The sequence below is a fragment of the Gymnoscopelus braueri genome (assembly GCF_963280865.1).
Source record: "Gymnoscopelus braueri genome assembly, chromosome: 22".
NCBI lineage: Eukaryota > Metazoa > Chordata > Actinopteri > Myctophiformes > Myctophidae > Gymnoscopelus > Gymnoscopelus braueri.
This window is the reverse complement of record NC_137624.1, coordinates 19,342,494-19,368,535: the sequence shown is the minus strand read 5'-3', so window position 1 is coordinate 19,368,535 and position 26,042 is coordinate 19,342,494. Positions and strand designations below refer to the sequence as shown.

Here is a 26,042-nt window from a genome sequence, read left to right as displayed (position 1 = left end):
TACAAATCTAAAATAGGCTGAAGTGTCCACAGCCCTCCTATGAGACACAGACCAAGTAGATTTTTGTTAAATCATGAGCATCACTGAGGACCATTATATGAAGATAGGTTGAAATGGGTGAAGTCATCGTAACTGCGCAATGTCCCCGGTTCAATTCTGGAGAGTAGACCTGATTTGCTTGACTTCTCCCCTCTCTGTTCTTTTTTCCCAGTCCCGTCTAAATAAACCACTACCCACCTAAAAATGATAGTCTATGTTAAAAAGAATGTTGTCTTATGGCGTGATCTGAAAATATTGTGTTTTGTGTCAGATGTTTTGTATACAATACATTTGTCAAAATAATCTATTCTCTAACTTTGGCAAGGTAACTTTACATGGCAATCTGTGTTAATGTATATTCAATGTTGCCTAACATTACAACAGATAGCCCTTTGAATATAGAACTAATATAGCACATTCAAGAAGTTTTTTCTACTTTCTATCTTCTATAAGTTCTGAAAATGTATGTTTAAACTTATAAGAAATCGAAAACAATTAGGCTGCTCTAGGGAATGAATTGATTACTGACAAGGAAGAGCTCGGGACATGTGAACCAGGTCCTGAATGTTTTGATCTCACATGCAGAGTAACAGTCTGACTTAGGAGAATCTATCTCCCTTTTGTACACACTAAAAGCATCGCATTCTGCTGAGTGAATGACTTTTGAGACTGATCAATTAAATGTTGCATTCGGATTGATTAGCCTAGCTGGTTTGAGTATTTAATAAGACAGGACAGCCACTAAGGGGGCACTGCTGCCACCATTAATTGCACACACAGGCTGTAATTACTAGTAGAGTTACAGTGTTTTATTGCTCTGTGACTGTGAACTTAACTGTTTGTTAACACACATGTCTCCAGTCTGAATCGAAACAGGGATGTTGCAATTATGTGACATGCTATCATTAGTAAGCCTCAACGTTCTTCTGTCAGTGAGTGTTTCTATCTCTACTATCATTATTGCCATGCTATCCAGTCATCTACCGGTGTGCTCAAAAGTAGAGCCCTGCATTAGGATTGGGAATTTGGGATCCCAATCAATCAATCAACTTTATTGTCACATCACAGTTAAGCTAACTCCAGACCAATCCTAGTCGGCCCGATTTTGGGCCGACTTGGCGTCGGGAAGCGTCGTCCAGTCGGTTAGGGGTCCGTCGGGGGGTCCGTCGGGACCTTTTCGGCCGACCCAGAGCCGACCGTACATGTTCAGCTTTTTAGCCGACTGGGGCCAGCTATGTAGCAGAGACGAAGTGACAACAGAGGGCTGTCGGTGTTGCCAGATTATGTGAGAGAAACAAGCGACCATGTCTATGAAAACCTACATTCACTGTTTCTCGTTGTTGCTCCCAGAGAGAGAGATTGATTGATTTGACCTACTTTTGCGCTGTGGTGATGTAATTTATTGGGAGCAGGTGTGTACATTAGTTTTCAAAAATGTTGTGTACACGTCAGCAGTGGTGGAAAAAGTACTCAAATGTTTTACTTGAGTAAAAGTATCAATGCGCGATTTTCCTGTCAATACGTTTTTTTTTAGACACCAGTCCCCTGTTCATTTGTCAACAATGATCTAAATGGGAAGTTTATTTCAGCAGCTACAATGTGACAGTTTTAGTCCGTTTTTTTGGTGTGCAACACAACCCTCGTTTAAGTGAATTGCTTTCACCTGCTGCTGCTGTGCGGAGTGTGCGCTACAGGGCATATCTCCGCCAAGCCAGGGTGACCTACCCAGGCTCATGAAATTCATATTCAGGCATAGTAGCCAATTAGAATGAAATCTGCAAAAACGGACTCATATACTGATACAGAACCATATATTGGCTATATATTATGGCTGTCGGGTGGAAATCTTGTATGTTCCTTTTTTATTATTATTTAAAAACAATTTAAAATCGTGAAAATAGCCAATCTACAAGCTGTAATTATTAATAATTAAGAAATACTATATTTTAAAGAGTGAAAAATCAACTAAAGTCATTATTAGTGCAAGTTCATTCACATTTCATTTGAATGAAAATAACTTGTGGGTAAAATACATTCTGTGAATCTAATGTGATTAATGTGACCCCTACTTCAGTCAGTGAAGTCCAGGGCTGAATGTGACATATTGAGACCTATATAACTAAATATTGGTCATTTGCCAACACATTATTTTGTGAAATAAATGGGTTATATTTCACAGATAGTTATACTATTCTTATAATATATTAAAATACAATCATCCTTAACCTTCAAGTTAAATGCATTATTTCCTTGGACTTAAAAATCATTTTTGGACTTAAAAATCTTTATTATTTTTTTGGATGGCCTTCCTGCCCTGGCAGGAAGGCCGGGCCTTTGTGGCCTCCAAAAAATTACAACACCAAAGGCCAAGTGGCCTTGCCCCTAAAATGACGAAATTCCAGGCTTGAATGCAATAGATGTACTCTGAGTCTGTTACAAGTAAAAGTCCGGAATTCAACATTTACTTGAGTTAAAGTATTGGTATAAAAATGTACCAAAAGTAAAAGTACAAAAATGTTTGAAAATAGAATAGAATACAAGCTCAGAACGCGTGCATCGCAACACGTTGTGAGCTTGTAGATCTGCTATTTTCAAATAGCTTATAGGTATAAAATAGGGCTAAAGTGGTTAATGTATGTTTCATAATGATTTATATCTGCAAAGTAACTAGTAACTAAACATTTCAAATAATTGTTGTGGAGTACAAGTATAGACAATTGGAAATACTCCAGTAAAGTAAAAGTACCTCAAAATTGTACTTAAGTAAATAAGTAAATGTACTAGTTACTTTACACCACTGCACGTCAGTGAAGAAAAAACGCTGGGAACAAGTGGCGTTGCAGGGAAACAAGCCCAAAGTCGCTTATAATAAGCAGACCTGGCAACGCTGGCAGGCTAAAAGTCAAATTAGCACATGAATGGCCAGTCGGCTGACAGACTTAAATGCCAACTTTTGCCAACCGAATACCAGTCTGTTGCAGTCTGGAGTAGTCTGCAATAGTCTGGACGAGTCTGTTTGGTCCGGAGTTACCTTTACAGGTAAAAGTGTTGTTTATGCAGGCTTTTGCAGTTCAAGGTAGTAAAAAGAAAATGAGAACATTTTCCAAGGGACCCAAAGCAGATATTGCAGGAGGTGGCATATTTTAAGTTACTGCGGCCGGTCATCAAAAATCTGCAGGTCCTGCATGTCCCGTAGTAACCTGGATGTAGCGTACCTGAAGCATGCAACAGAGTGGGTGGAGCACTGTTGCAGCATGGAGCACAGCATGGAGTCAACAAATGAGGGTGAAAAGGGAATCAAACTGTCCATTACAATAGAAAAGCAGGTCTAACATTTGGACACATTTCTCAATTGTTACTGACAAAAATGGAAACTAACTGGAGCCTATTTTCAAAATGTCTTTACCGACAAGTACAGGTACATCCATTATGAATAACCTACTGATGAGCAGTAAGCTGTGTCGCTATCCGTGGTGCTGTAATGGCCATCTCTCTCTCTCTCTCTCTCTCGCTCCCTCTCTCTCACATTCTGTGTTTCTGTTTGTAAGTGGGTCCCAATGGAAATATTGCAGGAGCAGATGGTAGTTAAACTTTGCTGCAGGCGGGAGCAGGGCGGTCAAAAATAAACGGTACGGGATGAAATCATTGTGGGAGCGGGTGGGAATGGTCAGAAACCCAGCGGGACTGGCCGATGTAGTTGCTGACATGGAAATTCCCATGTGGATTCACTTTTACTGAGCCAATAAAAATAACTGTCCTGTTAACTTGCGGTGATGTAGCTCGTTAGCTTTCATTGTTTAATCAAACGCAATGTTGTTGTTGTTATTTAACCTTTATTTAACCAGACTGTTTATTAAGAACAGTTTGTTATTTACAGTAACGACCTTGAGGCATTAGCCTCTTGTGGGGGAGAGGGATGAAAACAAATCAAAACAGAGCCTCCAACATGAGTTGTAAGGGGCTAGGATAAAAACAAAGGAAAAGAAAAACATATTCATATAAATGTTCACAGCAATAAGATAAACTGACAGGACGCTTTCACCTACAATTTTAAACATGGTTTAAAACAAAATACCTGGTACTATTTTGGGAAGAGGAGCAATTGTAAAAGCAAGACTAAGAGTCAAAAAGCCCTGGCTTATAGCAGCCCCTAGAGTCTTTGCTGGCCCTTGCACTCAAATAGACATTTTGGCCAAAGGATGGTGATAAGAGGATAGAAGAAGTCCATGGGCTCACCAAAATGAGTAGGGTTTAACCTGCAATCTGCCTATATGATTGAGAAATTTTGTCTGTAAAGTTGATATTTTTGCCTGAGGGTGGTGTTAAAGGAAAGGTCATGGGGTCAAATAGTTACGGTTCATCCTGTGTGTGAATGTGGTGAACAAGTTTAATGGAAAACTGCCTCATTGAGGGCGTTTGCACTTGAGTGCATGTGGAGATTTTGGTCTAAGGGTGGCGCTAGACAAAAGGCCATGAGATCGCCAAAATCAGTAGGGGGCATCCTCTACTAGGGCCATGCTATTTTTGAGAACTTTCACCTATAATGACATCGCCAAAATAGGGTTCATGTGGTTAATGGGGTTAACCTGTGTGATTCTTCACTGTTTCCATAGACTGAGCTGCCCTGAATCCGGAGAGGAGAGGGTCTCCCTACAGGAGGCAAGATGGCGTTCGACAACACTCTGCGAAGCTACACTATCATCCCATGTTTCATCTTTGTCGAGGTGAGCACTTATGCATGTGTGCGTGAGTAGTGCTGGGAAATTAACTGAAAATATATCCAAACCAATTTTTAGACTATTTACCAACTTATTCTTGCTCATGTAGGTTGCCTGAATAATCGAGAAGCAACTTATTTTTATTATATCAACGAACCACACGAAAAAATGATACAGGTACTTTAGAGAGGGTGGGGTTGTGCGTGCATGCGTGCACCAATGTGAAAGAATTACAGCAACTGACCTCAACTGGTAAATTATACACCAACTGTCAAGAGAGTGTTCAAAGGCGTGAAAAACTGAACATATACTGTACGTGTGTGGCTGTGTGCATGCGTGTGCTTGTGTGTGTGATGCAAGGCATCCTGAGACATCTTTGTGATTAAAGACTTTCATCTGAGATGGTAATTAAATATGGAGAAGCGCCACAGAGCATTACCTGTCTCTCTGTCTGTCTGTCTCTCTCACACACACACACACACACACATCACACATCACACAACACACAACACACACACATATCACTGACCAGTCTCACTGAGGACATGTCATTCATATGAGGCTCTGGAGATTTCACTGCTTCTCTTTCCTTCATTTCATGTCTTCTCTCTCCATCTCACCATTTGTCTCTTTCTCTCTTTCCATGTGTCTGTCCCCCTCTATCTCTATCCCTCTATCTATGCCTATCTGGCCATCTCTCACCCCATGCCACCTGCTGTGGAGAAATGTCTGGACATGTCTCTTGCCACACCTAAATATGTCTGTCTGTCTGTCTGTCTCTCATTCTCTCCTCTCCCTCTCTTGTTCTCTCTCAAAGCCCCCCTCTCTCTCTCATTCTCCTCTCTCTCGCATATCCCCCCCTCTCTCTCTCTTTGACAAGCTTCTTTACAAGACACTTGCTCCACACATATATTTTCCATCTAATTATCCAGCTTGTTCCTGACAACCTCACCTCATTAGATGAAAAATGTTATTTACTTTCCCTGTGTATTTTGGGTTGATTACCGTGTAGGAAGATGTACATTTTTAATATTTGTCATGTCTTTGGGGCACAGCGTCCCGCAACACTCCCACTTATTGATTGGTGAAAAAATCAATAATTCAAATAAAGCCTGGGGCTGTCAAGAAGGGATGGCGAAAAAATAAATAAAACGGCATCAGCTTAATATGAGATTAGTCTAGGTTTTTAATAATGATAATCTTATTTCAGCGAAATTGTACATTTACAAAGCACTTTGTAGAGGAGTACAAAAAACACTATATATATATATTATATGTGTGTGTGCCTCAAGAGGGAGTCGGTGTAGGAGAGACAGGCGGTGGGAAAGCTGAGAGGGAGACAGTGTAGGAGAGATAGACAGTTGAAAGCTGAGGGAGACGGTGTAGGGCACACACAGGAGGAACGCTCCCATGGGATTTTGTGTGTGTGTGTGTGTGTGTGTGTGTGTGTGTGTGTGTGTGTGTGTGTGTGTGTGTGTGTGTGTGTGTGTGTGTGTGTGTGTGTGTGTGTGTGTGTGTGTGTGTGTGTGTGTGTGTGTGTGTGTGTGTGTGTGTGTGTGCGCTACTGTCTGTCTCTCCTACACTGTCCGTCTCTCGGCTTTCCAACTGTAGTAGTCTCTCCTACACTACTAAGTAGGCCCGTAACGATACAGTAACTGCATCGATGCATCGTTTTGAATTTTCAACGATCTACTATATCGATATGCAAACAGCTAAATATCGTATCGTTTGACTTTGAATCGTATCGAATCGTTTTGCAATGCAAATAATCGTATCGAATCGTTCTGCAATGCAAATAATCAATTATATCAATACTAAGTACTTTTAAGAAGAAGAAAAGAGAAAGAGGGGTTTATATCCAGTATCCAGGTATTTATTTTTCACACAGAATTTTTGGGTAAATAAATAGTTACTATATCGATTTTAAATCATTGAATCGAATCGTATCGTTCTAAATTAACCTGTCCTGTATCGTTCATGTATCGTATCGACTAAATCGCTGAATCGAAACGTATCGTATCGTTCTAAATTAACCTGTATCGTTCATGTATCGTATCGACAACCAAGTATCGTGATACGTATCGAATCGTTGTTAAAACGTATCGTTACACCCCTACTACTAAGGTATTCTCCTTCTGTCTCCCTCTAAAGCTTTCCTACTGCCTATCTCTCCTACACTGTATTCCCTCTCAGTTTTCCTACTGTCTGTCTGTCTCTCCTACACTCTCTCCCAGGGTTGCCAGATCTGCCTATTATAATTTCCCCGCAAGATTTTATTTGAAAACAGCCGATCTACAAGCTCACAAGGCGTCGCGATGCGACGCGTTGTGAGCTTGTAGATGTATATGTTAAAGTGCTCATGTGGCCCATAGTCGCTTCTTTTGGGCTGGTTTTCCTAGACCTGGTTGCTTGTTTCTCTCACATAATCTGGCAACACTGCTCTCTCCTCCTCAGCCTACCTAATGTCTCTCAGTATTTTGTTGGAGAATCTACACAGCAAATTCCTTAACAATACAATTTTTACACTCTCCGGGTGAAATCAACCCTCAAGATTGTGTGCGATAGGCTATAATAAGATACCTAGAAACGACATCAAAGATGTCTGTCAAGTTTTCGGGGCTGATTGTACAGGTCCACTGTACGTTTCTGTGAGAGGACGTCATGCTGCAATACATAATCGGTTAAGCCCGATTTATACTTGGTTGTGTGCCGAAAATAGTAGATCTACAAGCTCATGACGTGTCGCAGCGTGTCACGTTGTGAGCTTGTAGATTGGCTATTTTCGGTGCGTGACGCCCGTGCGTAACTAAGTATAACTCGGGCTTTAGCATACTGATGATGTATTGCCACAATCACTTCTGCTGGGATTTGCATAATGCCTTGAGCATTTTAGATGACTGCCAATGTACTGTATGCACAATTCTTGACGTACAGCTGTGGAAGATGGTAAAAACAAACAATTGCTTTAGTTGATACACAGAGTGATGCAGCTGCATAGGAATGATTTACAGAAATCATGTCAGCAAGTTATGGCTATACAGTCCCTGTGTCAGTGATCTAGTGCCTGTCCTGTGGACCCAGATTACGGGTTTTCTTTTTAGTAGCTGTCTAATTTAGACATGTGATACTAGATAAATAAGTGTGACTTTGAAACCTGTTACACTGCACAATGTACAGTATGTCAAGATATTTTTAATCAATCTTTAATCTACAGAGCAACTATTGCAGATATCTTGCCAATATTTGGAACTACATCATGGAAAGGAAACTACTAAACCCAAACCTTTACCAAAGTTTAATTGTCCTTTAAGCATTGGCCAACCATCTCTATGCTCCATGAACTGTAGTGCTGGTGTAATCACATGACTAACATACTTTGGGGCAAACTTAATAAATAAATAAAGTATGTAAAATGTATTTAATATCAAACTTGATTTACTAAGGCATTGTTTCCCATACATTACCTAACTAAAATAAAATACATTTGAAACCTATAAAGTTGAGAGAAAAATAAAACACAAAAGCACAGGTCTCATAAAAGCCTCTGATTTCAAAACAAAAGACACATTTTGAATTAGACAAATTTACCTTCAAGTGGATGCTGAACAATAAGCTGAACGAAATGGTAGTACAACGGCAAGTAACTAAAATAAAAAGATAAATAAAATACTTACTGAAGAAGCTCAAAAGACACAAAATCTTTCATCGCACAACAGTGACTTTTTCAGCCACAGTGTTTTCAAATATCTCTGTTTGACACCAAAGCTGAAAGAAGCTTCAAATCTTCCGCCAGCTGGATGGATAATTTTCACTGAGCAACTTGTGAGCGAGGGAAGCAAGAAGTTAAAGCAGACAATAATCCATTTTATCTCAACAACAAAGCAAAAGACAGCAAGCCCAAACAAACTTCAGAACTATACTTTGGCTAGCCTGTTTATCAGTTTATTAGATTAGATTATTTGAACTAGATTAGAGCCCATCGGGCATGGGCATGCCCATGCTGTATGGACATTGGATGTTTGGATATGTATGGGAGGAACAAAATAAAACATGTTGTACTACCATCAGCTATTTGTTGCAGTCAACAATGACTGCAACACGTCGTGTTGTGAGCTTGTAGATTGGCTATTTTAGCATTTTTTTTGCACAGCACTGTTGTACAAGGGCTTAAGTGGTTAATTCCTTCACAAGAAAATTAAAAATAAATTAAATTAAGACTTTGTGACATAATCAGGTTAATAATTGACAAAGCTATGCAACTACAGTACTTTGGCTGGAGACCAACTATTGATCTTGAAGGGATCATTAGCTGCCATTGGCATTATGTCTTCACAGATTAATTTATTTACAGATTATATAATAATGAATTTTCAATTGAAAGAAGTGATTTGTTCAGCAACATTTGTCAAATTGGGTCATTGAATGAAGTATAATTAGCCTTACACATTGCACAGCTGGGAGATAAACATTAGATTATAAATTGTAGCTAGTTATTATGGAATATCCTTTTATCCTGTCTTTCATGGTTGATTCTCCAAAACAAGCTCTTTATCAATATCATTTTCTCTCCCGTTCACTGTCATTTTTCTTCTGTCTCTCACTCTCTCTCCATCAACTATCTCTCTTTATCCCTCCCTCCCCTCTCTCTTTCTCTCCTCCCCACATGTCGCATGTTTAGACATTATTCCCTGCTGCACATCTTGAGTGTGACACCGTTTCTCATGCTGTCATTTGTGCCCGCTTTCTGTCTGTTTCACATCTCCCCCTCTCTCTCGCTTACTTTCTCTTTCTCTCTCTCTCTCTCCTCTGCATCCCTGTTTTGCTATTTCTGCCTCCCCCTTTATTCCCATCTATTTCTCTTCCCCCCTCCCTCTTTCTGTCTCTCATTCACACTCTGCCTCTCTCTTACTGTCAGAAACAGGAGAGGGTTGAGGGACAGTGTTGTCAGGTGACTAAATCGAAGCCTCCTAATTGGAGCAGCTGCATGCGTGGAGCACAGCTACAGTAAGCCTACATATATGATGTGCTTTTCGTGTAATGCAGTATCTGCTGCTTTCCGTTGATGTTTTCCACCGTTGATGCATCAGAATTAAATTCCTAAAGGCTTCACACACCCTCTTTGTGTGAAGTGATTTTGCACAGGAAAATTCAGTGTTAATTTTAACTCCCAGAGTGTAACCACTTTGTAAACAGTGGACTGGAGATAAAATGTTGAAGAGACTCAAATACTGTGAGAGCTGATGATGCATTTTTTTCAAAGATATTTGTGTTGGTACAAATAATTGAAATGGGTCTATAATTGTTAGGATCAGTTGGGTCCCCACTTTTAAAAATGGGAGTAACTCTTGCACATTTCCATATTGATAAGAATGAGCAGGTAGACAGAGACGGGCTGAATAGGTCTGCAATGAGATACATTATGTGAGCAGCAAGTTTGACATACTTGGCTTCAAGGCCATCTGCACCACAGCTTTCTTTCAACTCACAAATGGCATGATAGACATCCACAGGCAGGATTTTTTCTTAAAGAAAATGATCTATTGTGAGTGTTAGTTGTTGGGGAACCAGCCGTATTATATGAGTTTGTATCATGGGAACTAGTACAGATTGAGGAGAAATTATTGTTAAAGGCTTGAGAAATGTGTGGGAGGTCAGAGATGATTTAATTATTTATTTTGAGCTGTTTTATGTTTTTATTGTTTTTTTTTTATTGAGAAAGTGATTCAATTTGTTCCAGAACTGTCTGGGGTTATAGAAGTCATGTCTAAAGCTGTTTTTATTGTAGTCAGATGCATTCCTTGTTTTGGTCTTGCATACATTCCTCATATGTCTGTAGTTTTCCCAATCAACAGGATCTTTGGATGTACGATATTTGAGGAGAAGCAGGGAAGATGAGAAAATATGAAAGGGAGAGCAGGATGAAGGGCTAGGAGGAAAAGGCAGATTAGAGTGAAGCATTGTGTGGAGAGACAGTGGCTACATCCTCAACCTCCACTCTGATGAGATTATTCAAGGTAATGTCAGTATCATTAATCTACGGTGCAGACGAAGGCTGTGGGCGAAACATCACTCACAAAATAAAAGGATATCACTTAGGGATGCAAATTATCGATTCATTCATTAATTGATAGTTGATAACCTTATCGATCGATTAATTGATTAATTGATAAGCAGCGTTTTTAGGACCAAAAGGAAAATTCTTGTCTGAAACCGAAAATGAGTGCAGAAACATAACTGCCTTGATCTATATAACATTAACGAGCATCAACGAGCATCAGCTGAACACACACACACACACACACACACCTCCTGTCTGTAGTGCTCTGGAGTCTCTCATTTCTTTCCAAAAGCCCTTGAATATGATTAAGGATTACTGTGATTATGGTAAGCTCACATTTGATATCACACACACCATACTGTACCTGTAACTTTTCACCCCCCCCCCCCCCCCCCCCCAAGAGTACATTCTTAACACATCGACCGCCAGAGGTTAATCTTATAATGTACTCACCAGTGCCAAGGTGTTATTGTTGTATTTTAGTTTTTTTCATGTCGCCATAGATCTTGTTAAAATCCTTAAGATTGAGCCGTACACGGTCTGTTTACTTCGGCGACATCTCACTGTATCTCCCAGTGAAAACCACGTGTCAAACGGGGCATCCATGTTGTAGTTAGAGCGGATTACGTTAAACAGTGATATGCGAGGAGAAAAAACTACAGGAAGAGAATTGAGTTTCAGTTTCGTCTGTAGAACGAGGGCGGACGTGATCGTCAAAACCGGATCCCAAATAATTCTGTTTCCGGTCATCAAACCGGAAACGGAAGTGGATCAAAAAAAATCCGAAAGTGCACCCGGAAATTTTTAGCGCGAAAAGACCGTGGACCGTAGGGCTACCGTAGGGCTACTAACAGTTGGATTTAACGGACCGTAGGACTACGTTCTTGGCGGTTAATGTGTTAACGGCAATTCATCGATTATAGATTCATTGTTAACATCCCTAATATCACTTGCATGTAGAGCCAGAGTTTGCGGTTTCTACTTTTGAGTCATTCAATTCCCCTCTACTTGCACCTCATAAGACAACGTACGCTGTGTGTTTTCTCCCATCTACTAAGTGCCATTAGTCTAACCCTAAGAAGCTTTCTGCAATATGTGCACGAAAAAGGAAAGCCAGCCACAGCGGCGCACATTGTGAACGTGGAGACCAGTTAAAGCTACCGTGTGCTGAGCTTCATTCAGAGAAGCTGTCACCTCTACGAGGCCCTGAGGAAGCAAACAAATCTTATGCCAATCATGAATGTAGGCGATTCCCACAGTCAGCCACAGGGATTTATCTTCTCTCATCTTAACTTTCCCTTTTTTCTTGGCGCACTGCCGACTCGAGGCAGCGTAGCTTTGAGCCTTTGTATTGTCGTCAGATTTTTCTTTTTTAAAGATAGTTCTTAAGCTATTTCGCATTTGTATTTGACAGTATTGTGGAGGGAGATGGCACAGAGAAGATGGAGATTGAGAAAATATCCCTGATCCCCCACCTATGTACAGTAGGTGACGCAGGCCATGGGCTAAATTTAAGCCCAGAATATCAGGGCACATCAGACTGGTCACAGTACTGTACTGTAATGGCAACGGTCCTGATTTTATTCCCAGCTGGAGACCTGTGTTGCACGTCAATACTCCACCCACCCTCACTTAGCCTTCCACTCCTGTCTTGCCGTTTCTGAATACATATACAGAGACAATTCTCCGGGGTTAGAAAAAGGGCAAGAGAAACCTGGTTATTATTTTGGTTGCAGGTGCCGTGTTTGCAAGAATAAAACACAGTTGTGGCATTAACTAACTGTCCACTAATTGTGTAATCTGCTAGGTATACTAGCACACAATACTACCAGGGGAAACTGACCATGAACATTGCATATTGGTTCTGATTCTAAGATTTTGTGTGTAGTGTAGTGTAGGGTAATAGTGCAGTGTTAGCCACTTAAACCCTATATACTTTGTTGACCGGAGTCCCCCGTGGCTGTATACTACTAGGCCCCCTTATCCCTCCCCCCTCTATACCAAAACTCTTGGTGAAAATAGCCAATGTACTCGCTCATGGTCTGTGATCTCGTAGATCTGCTATTTTCGCCTAATGTTTTCCTATTTCTTTCATATGACATAGGGATGTTATAGGTTATAGGTTTTGTGTGGTTAACAGGCAATAGATAAAGCACCACGTTGGAATCAAACCCACAACCTCTGTGGTGGTGGGCAGGCACGTTACCTCTGCGCCACCCGAGTGATTGGATAAGCGTATACAGTGCTAAATGCCTAAATGGAATGTACTGTACATTACATTTGACCATTTAAAGGCATTTAGCCCACCCTACCTGCACCTTTTTATATGCAGGTAGTGGGAGCTGGCTACTGCTTTCCTACCTTGTTGTCGGGATTGCCTGGGAGCCACACATGCGGTGGCTGATTGTTCTGACAAGACGAAGATTTCCCACCGCCCCGCGCGATGCATTATGTAGCATTCTCAATCACCAATGGATTTGTGTGCCACGCTAAAGAGGATAATGGATTTTTATCTCTTACTATAATGTCTTGTGGCTTGTGGAAAAGATTGTCATGAGCAGTTTATTTATTGTCATATCCAATTATATTGCAGTATTTCTTTCTGCTGAATACATTTTTTTTCAAAGCATGATTTCCCCTGCCTATCTTACTCAGATAATTTGGAACCTCTAAGCAGCTTTTAGACGGAGCTTGTTATCAGTTAAAACCATGACATGTTTGGTCCTCTCTAAAGGAGCTGCTAAATGGGTGTCTTGTATATTGTAATATGATAAAGAGGCAAGGTGGTTACAAAGCGATTTGTTCCAAAGACAGCGAAAGTGTCAGGATCTTAGCATTATTTATCTGTTTTTTGCAAAGGCTTAAAAAACCCGTTATCTTACTCCTATGCTAGAAGCAGTCTCAGTAGACCTGTATGCTACCACACACACACACACACGCGCGCACGCAAGTGCGCATACGGTACATACAGTACATGTACGCTCTCTTTCTCACCTGGACTTCTCTCAGCCATCTGTCGATGGCTGGGGGTGCCAGATTTCCTCCCCATACTCGTTAACTAGAGTCTCCTGTCTTGTCTGTGTTCTACTGACCGTGCTACCCTTTTCCCTGAGCAATCTCATTTACACACACAGTGGTTTAGACTGGGCTGAACAGTTGTGACCTGCTCCCTGCGAATGAGTCATTAAAAACACATTTAAAGCAAAAATAACAACACGTTGGTAGAGGTTAATTGATTTATTGGGTGACAGATTGTTATTGTACATGATTGTACATACTAAGCTAGCCCCCCCCCCCCCCCCCCCCCAATACGTGGAGTGCCACGTTTTTGGGGGGGGGGGGGGGTGGTAGCTGAGAGACATACCGAAAAGGAAAATCAATAATAAATGCATTCATACTCCTTGCCATGATGTAAATCCAAATAAAATATTGGCAAGATATCTTCAATAATTGATGTTCCGAAGCACTTAAACAAACGCAAACCAAGTGGATGTTGCCAAACATTACGAAAAATGTCATCTTCCTGAAGATTTGACTATTTGGAAATCCCTATTTGGATCCATGGAGGATCCAGTTCAGAGGCATCTCCTTACTAATTCAAAAAGTTCTTTGAGGCATAGAGTCCCTCAGTTCACTTTTCCTGGACATGTTTGAAGCATGTCTGAGGATTTGTTATATTCAGCCACTGCTACTGCGCTGTAGGTTCTGTTCACAATCACAACCTGACCTCTCTCTCTCTCTCTGGCTGCTGCTGTAGCCTGTTCTCTGTGCAAGCCGGTCAGCCACGCTGTGTCCGCTTATTGTCAGTGTGACATGACTCCCCCCATGTGGCCGATACCAGCACTGCACGATTTCTGTGTTAAAATCACAGATGGCCTGTATGTTAATGGTATTGCGGCTTTCCAGGGGTCAGATCACACCAGAACCGTCTCTCCTGTTTCTCTACCAGGGGTTCTCAAACATTTTCATGTCCGGGAACCCCAAATGAATATGTATTTGGTCGAGGACCCCCATCTGAAAATATTTGTGTGGATAAAATCTCAGCTCTCCTACAGTCTGTCTCTCCCTCTCAGCTTTCCTACTGCCTGTCTTTCCTACACATTCTGCCACAGCTGAACTACCATCTGTCTCTCCTACGTTGTCTCCCTTTCGGCGTTCCTGCAGTCTTCACTTTCTGCCACTTAGCTTTCCTACTGCTTGTCTCTCCTACATTTGTCTCCCTCTCAGCTTTCCTAATGTATTTAAGGGAAACCTGCCAGCTGGAATAGGCTGCAGAAGAATCACAATCATATTACCTCTGCTGTTGCTTTTACAAATATAAACCCTTGTTTGCAACTTTTTTGCCATAAAAGGTAACATGTTTGTCATTAACACATTATAGTTAATTTTTCACATAGAACTGGAATGGATTTTTAATCATTCTTGAGAGAATAATTTAGGATTTCTTTTTTTTTTGCCAGAGCCTAATGATATCAAGGCAGTTGATATCAAGGCAGAACTGCTGCACTGTGCAATGTGTGCATATCTGTCAAGTGTGTTTGCATTGTCTCTTTGCTTTTCTCGATGTGCTTTGGCAGAACCCTACACTGTGTATTTTATTTATTGAGTAATAAAGCTGACAGGGAGACAGCAAAGAAGGGGGGAGATGAAGCTCTTACAGCAGAAATAAGGGGACTGGGGTTCTGCCCATGTACCAGGATTTTAACCGCATTATGGTATAGGCAAACATGTTCAGGCATTTCTTTTTTACTGAGAAAATAAATAAATATATACTGTATATATTTTTTTAATCAGCTGCTCTACAACCTCACAATGTGTTGCAAGTATAGGGCTTAAGTGGTTAACCATTAAATGTATGACATTTACTGTAGTAATCATCGTCTTGCGTCATCAAAAACATCCATTGTTTGGATGGAGGCCTCCAGTGCGGCTGTAGCCACACTGGAGGCATCAAGTATATATATATATATATATTGTAGTATACTGTATATATGTATGTATGTATTTTCCACTTCTTTGATCGTTCCAGGAACACACTTTGAAATTAAATAGATATTGTGTGATATAGTGTGATTCATCAATAATTTTTTGTCCTATTTGTTCTATTTCTTTTCAGTTGACGCATTTAGAGCTGAGTTATTATATCCCTCGCCGTGTTTGCCGTGTGGCCACAGTTTTGCCTATTGGACTCTTATGTCGTGCTATTCATTTATAATATTTCTAGTTGTGTCCAGAACAGATCCATTCCCCATTCCAACGTAGGACAGTGATATATTAATCCAAAAGACGAATTTCCCCTCAGTAATCAATAAACTCTGGTCCATAATCTAGCGGATAGCAGCGTTTTACTTCCAGTATGCCCTGCTGGATTATTTCCAACATCATCTTTCTTACCTCGGTAAAGGTGAGCAATGTTCAGTAGGAAAGGCTTATATAATATCCTTTCCATGTTTATTAGCCTATTATTTGGTGGTGGGGTTAAACTGTGTAAACTTCTTATTCTCATTACACATGAGAGCATTACGTTCAGCTGATTCATCGTGCAATTGAGGGACTCGCTTCCAGACAGAACAGATGTACAAGTTGTCGAGGCGATGCGACGCCGACGAGATCTGTATTTTTTGACGAGAGACGAAGTTGAACTTCTTCAGCACGGTGAAGTTGAAGTTGGATATTTCCTGTTGCCTTTTATGGCAGCCGTCCAGATTCATCATGACATGTGATCCTCACATTTCAGAGATTCACACAGCCTTTCGTGAATTGCACATCCGTTTTTGCTTGGAGAAATTATGCACGTCTTTAGTCACTTTATTTACACGTTATTTACGACCAGCTTAGTGAATCAGGCCCAATGGTTGTGAATAGGTGGACTCCCTGACGCTCATCAGTAACACTTTCAGTGTGTCAGGTCATTTTTCTAGTTTAACCAGGAACTAGGGAGACCTAAAACACCAGGTGAATTAATCCAGGCTTTCTTTATTTGGAGATCTGGCATTCTCTAATTGGTTTGTTGGATTATCAATTGAAATTTCATCAAGTTCAAAGATGGTCCTTGTTGAGATCTATGAGTGAGGACTTTTGATTCATTCAATATTGCTTCTGATAGCTCTGTTTTACAATGTCCCTTTTTTGTCAGTTTTCACTTCTTCGTGTTTCCCTGGGGAATGTACCAGAGTGCAAGAGGAAATTGAAATCCCTTAACACCACCTGAGCTCTTATTAATCTAGTTTCACTTTATCCAAGAAAATCATGGACCTCATTCAAGCCCACAGGTGAATGCAATTAAACTTATAATAGAATACAGGATTTGCTGTACCTTATCAGTCAGCTTAGCTCTGTCTAAATAGATAACTAATTGTCTTTGCTATCATAATGCTCAGGGTAGTATATTCATCACCATAATCTCCATTTAATATGGTATACCAAATTACCATGGTAGAGTGTGGAACACCAAATTCTCTCTACTTCCAGTTTCTGTTTCCCCTCTTCTTTCCTAAGACATAAAAAAACTGAGTATAAAATCCACTCTAGCCCCTTTAGCCTTAAGGTGTTGGCTGAAGGCAGTAGAGGAAAGGCCATGGGGTCAACAAAATCAGTGAGGTTCATCTTGTAATCTGCCTATTACATTATAGGTAGGGCTGGGTGATATGGACAACATCAAATAGGATATTTTTGACACAAATACCTATATCAATATTATATTTCCTTCCAAAAATAGCAAATCTACAACCTCACAATGTATGAGAGCTTGTAGATCTTGCCATTTTTGTGTATACTGTATATAAAAAAGTTTACCATTTTGGTTAAAAGTACAACATCAAATCAAGAGAACAAAACATATAAAATATACTGTACATTACAATATCCAAAAAAGTACATGTTGTACCCGTCTGTCTGTGTCCATTGTATGCCCATATATGGAGATCTCTGTATCTGTCTGTCTGCCTGTGTCCCTTTTATGCCCATATATGGAGATCCCTGATGTCGTCAGTATATGCCCATTTACGGGCATGCCCATATGTTGTAAGATATCATACCCAGACTTAAGAATATGTTTTTGTTCCCTGGGGTTCATGAATGTGCACAGCAAATGACATGGCAATCCAGAGTATAGGTTTTGAGATATTTGTTTGGGACCGGCATTGTTTGGAGTATAGACAGACGGTTGCCATCATTAGAGCCCAGACACTAGCTTTAAAAAAAAGTAGTGTATTGAGAGTCTCTCTTCTAGTGTTGGTTCATTTCATTATCAGTTAACTACAGATACCATGGAAGAAGAAAAATACTACTTTGGCCTGCAGCTGGTTCTGTAAAGAGAACAAAAAGAGGACGGAGACAAAAGGGTGATATGAGAGGGATGAGAGGATGAAAGGGTGGGGGAGAGGAGGCAGTAATTAGGATGGGGGTGGTGGTGGTGGTGGTTATATGCATGTACATCATCACCAGAGGGAGAAGAAAAAAAAGAACAGTAAGAAAGCTTGACAGAAAGAATGAGGTTTTATATTAAAATACATGTGACAAGAGTTGGGAGTCTAGAGATAGCGGAGGAGAGTGTTTCAGCTGCTTGGTTCGGGGCCATTATGCATCTCCATCTGTGTACAGAGTTGCCAGATCTGCTTATTATAATTTCCCCACAAGATTTTATTTGAAAATAGCCGATCTACAAGCTCACAACGCGTCGCATCGCGACGCGTTGTGAGCTTGTAGATCTGCTATTTTCAAATAGCTGATGTATATGTTAAAGTGCACATGTGGCCCATAGTCGCTTCTTTTGGGCTGGTTTTCCTAGACCTGGTTGCTTGTTTCTCTCACAGAATCTGGCAACACTGTCTGTGTAGCTGATCATTATTCTCTAGCTCAGATACAAGCGAGACAACAGGGATGGTCCTCAGTGCACGGGACTAAACATCTAAACTATATCCTCTTCCTTTCCTCTGTCTTCCAAACATCTTTCTCCTCTCTCTGTCTCTGTGTTCATCACTCTTTCCTAAAAGCATCTTTCTCCCCCCATATATCTCCTAATGTTCAATTCTTTCTTCCAAACATCTCTCTCCTCTCTTTACCTTTCTCTCGCCTTTCTCCCCTTTCCACACCTTTCTCACTCCTCACTCCACCCTCTCTCTCACTCTATCTATCCGCAATAGAGGCTATACTGTCAATTATTTTCTTAGTGAGTATTCTATTGATAATGTTTTGGATGAACTGAATAATCGAGAGGTGCATTCATTTATATCAATGAATCAACGCAAAACATAGTAATAGATTTTTATAATCAGCTAAATCTATTAGTCTGCTAAATCACCTAACCATTATGAACCCTAGTGTCCCTATTATGCTGCAAACATTTGGTGAAAATAGTCCATGTACAAGCTCACAATGCGTTACGTGAGTTTGTAGATCGACTATTTTCCGCATAGATATTTAGTGTAGCGCGAATACGGGAGCGATTCTAGTATAGAGCACTTGGGTTTAAGTTTTTTTTAAACCTATTTTATAATTAATTATTTTATCATTATCTGTTAATTTATATAATCAATTAGTTTGATTAACTGTTGCACCCCTAATCCACAATGCTGTTTTTTTTCAGCTCGTCATCATGTCCGGCACGGTGTTGCTGGCCTACTATATGGAGTGCACGGATCTGTTCAGTGTGCACGTGCAGGGGTTCTTCTGTAACGACGCTGAGCTGATGAAACCCTACCCGGGTACAGAGGAGTCCAGTTTCATCTCTCCACTCATCCTTTACTGTGTGATCGCAGCTGCACCCACTGCTGTGGTGAGTAAACAAACAATAACTCCATGCCAGGTGTATTGACTACATCCTTTATTGGGGACAGAATTGAGTGTGTCTACAGTATATACTTCGTCTTCAACAAGTGTCACACAAAAGTAGCAAGAATAGCCATCATTTTTTTACTATTTTTGAAAAAAGAGAAAAAGCGTCTGCCGGTTTTATAAATATTGAACCAATGAAAAGTATTTACAAGAGCTTGTGACTAAATAATAACTACATTGAAACCACTCGGAACGCAGGTTCTTTTTCAATTTCCTGATAAGTTGCCGTTTTGGACATACATGGTTTGTGCCCGAAAGCGACGATATGCTGTTGCTGGAAACTATTACCAAACAAATTAGCAGAAGTAATTTTCTGTATGTTAAATGTGTTATTTGCCTGTTGTTTACAACAGACAAAGAGGTGGTACTATGTCATTTACCTTGTGCCTCAGGGTCACATCAACCTAAGAACTACTGTACTATTTCCCTTTGCTGTCAGTAGGCTGCAGTAGCAGCTTGCAGCAGCCAGATGTCAGTAGTGCTCTTTACCTGTTGAACCATGTATTGACAGACAGGCGCTACATCTACACCATAACCTCACAGACATGATACTGTCTCCAGGCATCCAGGTCAGCTCATGTTTAAAATCCTGTCTGCAGTGGCAGGTAGGTTATGATGGGCCCTAGCGCTTGTTAGTTACTAGTTATGAAGTGCGCGCACACACACACACACACACACACACACAGTAAGTAAATGTGGTCCGATTTGACTGCTGAGGTAGGCTATTGAGAGGTCAAAGACGAAGCTATTACCATGGATAGCGCTCTGATTCAGTAACGAAAACAGGTGGTCAATCAAATCAGCAAGTCAACTAACTATAGCTTAAAGGTTTACAGATCTATAGCTGTTGTTGGGAAGAAGAAAAAGCATGCGTCTTGTGTACTCGCCTATTTAAATGGCATTCGACGAGCCTGGCATTGAGCAAAACCCCCGACAATGTCCTTAATGTTCAATGTTCACTGTTCACTGTTGCTTTCCTAAAGTTACCTGCTGCATGGTTGTTGCCACCCCACTGAGGGCAGTGATGCTGCTGATCAGTGTTGCCAGATTCTGTGAGAGAAACAAGCAACCAGGTCTAGGAAAACCAGCCCAAAAGAAGCGACTATGGGCCACATGAGCACTTTAACATATACATCAGCTATTTGAAAATGGCAGATCTACAAGCTCACAACGCGTCGCGATGCGACGCGTTGTGAGCTTGTAGATCGGCTATTTTCAAATAAAATATTGCGGGGAAATTATAATAAGCAGATCTGGCAACCCTGCTGCTGATGCCAGCCGAACTACTGCATTGCTGCTAGAAGGGGGTGCTGGTGACTGTTTTTATATATGAAAAATAAAACAATTTAGGGTGCTTTGTTACCTTCTCCTCCTGTTCTTTTCTCTCTTGTCTTTTCATACTGATACTTCTTATGTTTGAAAGGTCCGGTAGCTCGGCTTGAAGATGTGCACAGCCTGTAAGGTCTTGATGTTCTGATTTTGCGCCTCAACTCGCTATATCGTATCCTCTCATTATATGATTAAATAGTCTTGACATTGGACAGCAACAGCATGCATTACATCAGGGCTACTCAACTTAAGATGGCTCAGGGGCCACTCAGCAAAATACCAAAAGTCCAAGGGGCCGCCATAAAAATGACGGTCCTATTTATTTTTTTTTGACCATGAGGGGGCCGCCAAGACGCTGCGATCGGGCCGCATGCGGCCCGCGGGCCGCGGGTTGAGTAGCGCTGCATTACATATTACCCAACAGTCATCGTTTCATATCTGTAAATGCCAAACCTAGCATAGAAAATTTGAAATGTTTACTTAATTTAATAGTTCATTCATAGTTTTTATAGTTTATGTAGAATGAGCATTTAATAGATTTAAAAAAAAACATGAAATCCACATATTAATTCTTTGAACACAGGTGTACTACTTCCAACGGTCCTGTTTTCCACCCAACACATTATTGGAGAGCCCGCTCTCCCCAAGGGCCCCACAGGCCACAGTGCAACCGCACTCCCTGCATTGTTGCTCTTGCCTGTCTGTCATTTCTACATTTACAATTCCGTCCGTCCGTGCACTCCGTCCGTCCGTCCGTCCGTCCGTCCGTGTGTGTGTGGTTCTGTCTGTGAACTGCTAATCTCCGGCACCATTGGCTGGATCGCAGCCAAACTGTGCACACACACTCAATGGATGCCAGAGCAGAACCTCTGCCCCAAATTTTTCTCATGGGCCTGTTACAGAGTAGTTATAGAGTTTTGCGGAAAAACAAATTTGACAGTACTCCTACAGATTTTGTCCAAACATCACGCCAATCTTATTTCGATAGTCTTTAAACCAAACGGGTCTTTCAGATTTTTCATATTCCATCCTGATTGGCTAAGATTGGCTTCCAAAGTTTGCAGGAGTGCTCCGTTTTGAACAATATGCCTCAAATCATGAACACAGCGTTTTCCGTGAACTTTTGCAAGCACATTCCCACTATGCTGAGAAAGAAAATGTTCAAATCAGCCTCATGGCGGCGCTATAACAGGCCGATATGTGTTTTTACCTATGACTGCACCAATCTGTGTAAAACTTTGTATACGTGCACTTCCTAGAGGCCAACGACAAACCTTTGCCCTGCATTTTTCACATCTGCCTTTTATAGCGCCACCAGGAGGCCGACTTATGTAAAACACATGTTTTGATATTACTCCTTCAGATTTTATCAAAATTTCATGCATATCGGTACACATGATCTCTATAGTCATGTGATAAGACAAAACTGTTTCTTTCTTTTTCTCATATTCCATTCTGATGATCTCTATAGTCATGTGATCAAGACAAAACTGTTTGTTTTCTTTTTCTCATATTCCATTCTGATTGGCTAAGATTGACATCTAATGTTTGCAGGAGTGGCCGTTTGAACAAAATGCAGCAAATCATGAAGGCAGCGTCCGATGGAGGTTTTCGCACTACGTTTAGGAACAAATGCCACCCTTTTAACATTGCCCTATTATAGTGCCACCAGGAGGCTTATTTTTGCAAAACATTTTTTTTAATAGTGATCAAGATGACTCTGTCCGATTTTTCATATTCCATCCTAATTGGCGCATTCCCAACATTTCTGGCCCACAATAGCCTACCTGACCTGGCCTCTCTAGTTCAGCTTTCAATCCATTTCCAATGAATCTCCTTCCTCTGTTGCAACAGTTTGAGCAACCAAAATCAATACTGCTCCATCCAGAGAACACAGCAAGACTTTTAAAGTGATACTATACGCTGTCATTGAATCGTGAAGACTGCAGGGATTTCTTTCTACCCTGAAGCAAATCAGACGGCTCTTTTTCTCAGGCTCCAAGAAATTCACACTCCTTCGGTCGTAATTGGTAGACCCAAACGCCAACCATGGCGCTAAACCTAATCTTAAACATTTCCAATATAAAGCTAAACATTTATTTTTTTGGTGTGGTATACAACCTGAGAGCAAGTGTTGCTGAAAAGCTGGATTCAAGACGAGAAAGTTCCATAACCAAAAAGGCTGGTTGCACCATAAAATGTATAGATTGTTTGCAAACAAGCTGCCAGCGATGGGTATCAGTGTCTGCACTTCTCCCTGCCTGTGAGCTCTCCTGCCGGGAGTACCTGCTGACTTGAGCTGCCCGGGGCAGCGGAGGTGTTGCTGGACCACATACTGTGTATTACGAGGGTGTCATTCATAACTAGGACACAACCATCTAGCGGAATCCGGCACTGCTGAAATTGTGAAGTGTGCATTTGCCGCTAGGCTTACTTAAGTATCAACCCAAAAGTCAGTCTAATCACTGTTAATAACAACCGCACACGTACAGCAACAGATGGTGCTTCAGGTCATACAAATAAGCGAAGGAATAGACTATAATTATAAAACCGGAAGATGCATGAAACCTTACCAAATAAAAACTGGTCTGTAGAAACACCACAGCATATAAAGAACAGTCCCTTTGGTCTCAGCGGGCCATTTGAATCATTCAATGTTGTGACACTTGCCAACACAGGGATTCAGCGCCATGGTCAGTGACATACTAGACTGCCCCAACGCTCCTGATTTCGTGTATAGAGGGGCGGGTGTATAGAGCCGGCGAGAGACTGTGCCTGATCCCATTGGTTCACCGATCTGTCCGTCAACCCCCGCCCCGTTAACACAACATTACGAGCGACGCCCACTGCACTCTGGTTGGTTGGGAAGTGAAACACTTCCTCATACCGAGTACACCGACGGGCTGGGCCAGGCTTTTATTTTTTAGCAAAACTAAACAATAAAAGCCTGGAGATCGAGGCTAGTGACATACAATGACCACTATTATCAGCATAAGGATATGAAACTCAGCAACATGTGTACATTAACACAAATCTAGGTTATATTAGTTAAGCATTCCTTAAACCCAAATCAATAGGCTCTATGGAAAGCAGCCATATTGGGAATGAATTGGGCCCCTTCCTTACTTCCTTCACAGGTGTTACCAATTATACTAATTAAGGCTCTGTTCCATTTAGTGTGGCATAGTGGCTGTCTTATTTTCAAGGACCCCCATAACTCTGAGAGTGTACAAATGGATTACGGATCCATTTGGTTCCATTTGTACACTCTCAGAGTTACACACCCACCATAAGGGGCCATTTAGGAACCAAAATTGAGTGTTTCTGTGAGCAAACATGCACGATATCAGCACCCGACCAGAATGGAACAGAGCCTTCATTAGTATCATTGGTAACACCTGTGAAGGAAGTAAGAAGAGGCCCAATTTCTTTCCAATATGGCTGCTGTGCATAGAGCCTATTCACAACGGGAACAATACTTTCCTATTCAAAATTTGCATTAGAATATGCTACTGGAAAGCAATATCTAGGCTAGACTAGAGCCTTGTCTTACCTTTCAGAAGTGCTTTCATTTGGTCTTCTTTGTTGAAAGGATCTTGATTATTTCTTTAAAGTTGTACAATGCAGAATCACAAATAACGATTTTTAGCAACCTCTGCTGGTCACTACCGTCACTGCATACAATTTCCGTTGTCCTCGATTACCCAGAATTCCATTCGTTTTCACCGGAAGCCGGAAGCGTTTCAAAAAGCGATCTTTTAATTGTTTTATACTATCTACGGATCGTTTCTCTTAGCCAGTGGAGCATTAGTTACCATGAGCTGTGCTTTCTTTTTCTGTTCTTTTTCGATCTTCCAATCCTACATTCTCTTAAAATCAGCGTGAGGTTCCTTTTTGTTATTAGCGCGGTAGTTCCTGGCCAAACAGGAAACCGTTGCGTTAGTTCCTGGCCAAACAGGAAACCAGTGCATTTCCGCCTCCGTTTTCCGGCCAGATGACGTCATTTCCCCGGGAAAGTCGCCCCCTTCACCGTTCAATAGTAAATATATAAATAAAAGGCTTCCGGGGGTGAAATTCATGGAGTGGGTGTTGTGAAACTTTTGCCACTCGCAAAAGATATACAATTTAACTTTAGTTTTGTTGAAAACGTTACCTAGTATGCCTTTAACATCCAATGCATTAAGAATGTCATGCCCAGTGAACATCAGTGTGAGGTTATGTTTTGGGATATTTATCTTTGCCAGGCTGAAGGCCAGGGACAGACATGTCTGCTTTCACGTGTGTGTGTCTGTGTGTGTGTTTTTGTCTGGGTTTTCGCGGCTAATCTCGCAAATTACTTGACAATCAGTGGGAAACGCTTTGTGCACGCTGCCTGATAGGGCAGCCCATGGAAGACAATTCGCCAACATCAACTACTGTACTGTACTGTATGTTATTTCATATTTTTTTGTGGATGCAATACGTCAGACCTACTGTCCCTCCAGGTTATAGGATATATGGGGTGAGTGGAACTAGCCCACACACACACGCACACATACAGACACGCATAGAGACCGCAGTTAACTATGGCATGTGCATATTCGTACTCACACACATTGCGCCACATGGCGGGCGTGTGCGCGCTGCCCACAACACAATCAGTCAGAGAGACTGCAGGACTGACCTGCACACATGTGCATGCACAAGGGCCAGCTCATAATGCATTGGGATACCGTCGTACGATGGAGTATAATTAGGCACTTACCCTGCTTCCTAATTCCACTTTCCTCCATTAAAGCAACTCGCAGACAGAAGAGCAATGTGTGAGAGAGAGATGCAAACCGCCTTTGACAGGATTCATACATTCAAGTGCTCTGATTAATACATGTATTATTTTCTATTGAAACTTGAAGCTTTATCTTGTTGTCAGTCTGTCTTTCTGGGGCTATTGCATGGCTAAATCAATGCATTTTATATCACAAAGATCAGTCTCTTCATGCTGGTCTGGTGGGATTACAATCGGCAGCCAATTTTCTGATATGCCTAAGCATGTAAGGTAACTTCAGTTGTCGTCGTACTTCTAC

At 41.2% G+C, this 26,042-nt stretch overlaps 1 protein-coding gene across 1 annotated transcript in view; it reads left to right on the top strand.

The window, feature by feature from the left end:
• Positions 1–26,042, top strand: part of plppr1 (phospholipid phosphatase related 1) — a 78,892-nt gene that overhangs the window by 18,036 nt on the left and 34,814 nt on the right. Inside the window, exons 2-3 of the mRNA XM_080419576.1 lie at positions 4,653–4,763; positions 19,403–19,591. Of these exons, the coding sequence (XP_080275702.1) occupies positions 4,704–4,763; positions 19,403–19,591 (249 nt within the window). The 5' untranslated portion in view covers positions 4,653–4,703. The remainder of the gene's footprint in view (positions 1–4,652; positions 4,764–19,402; positions 19,592–26,042) is intronic.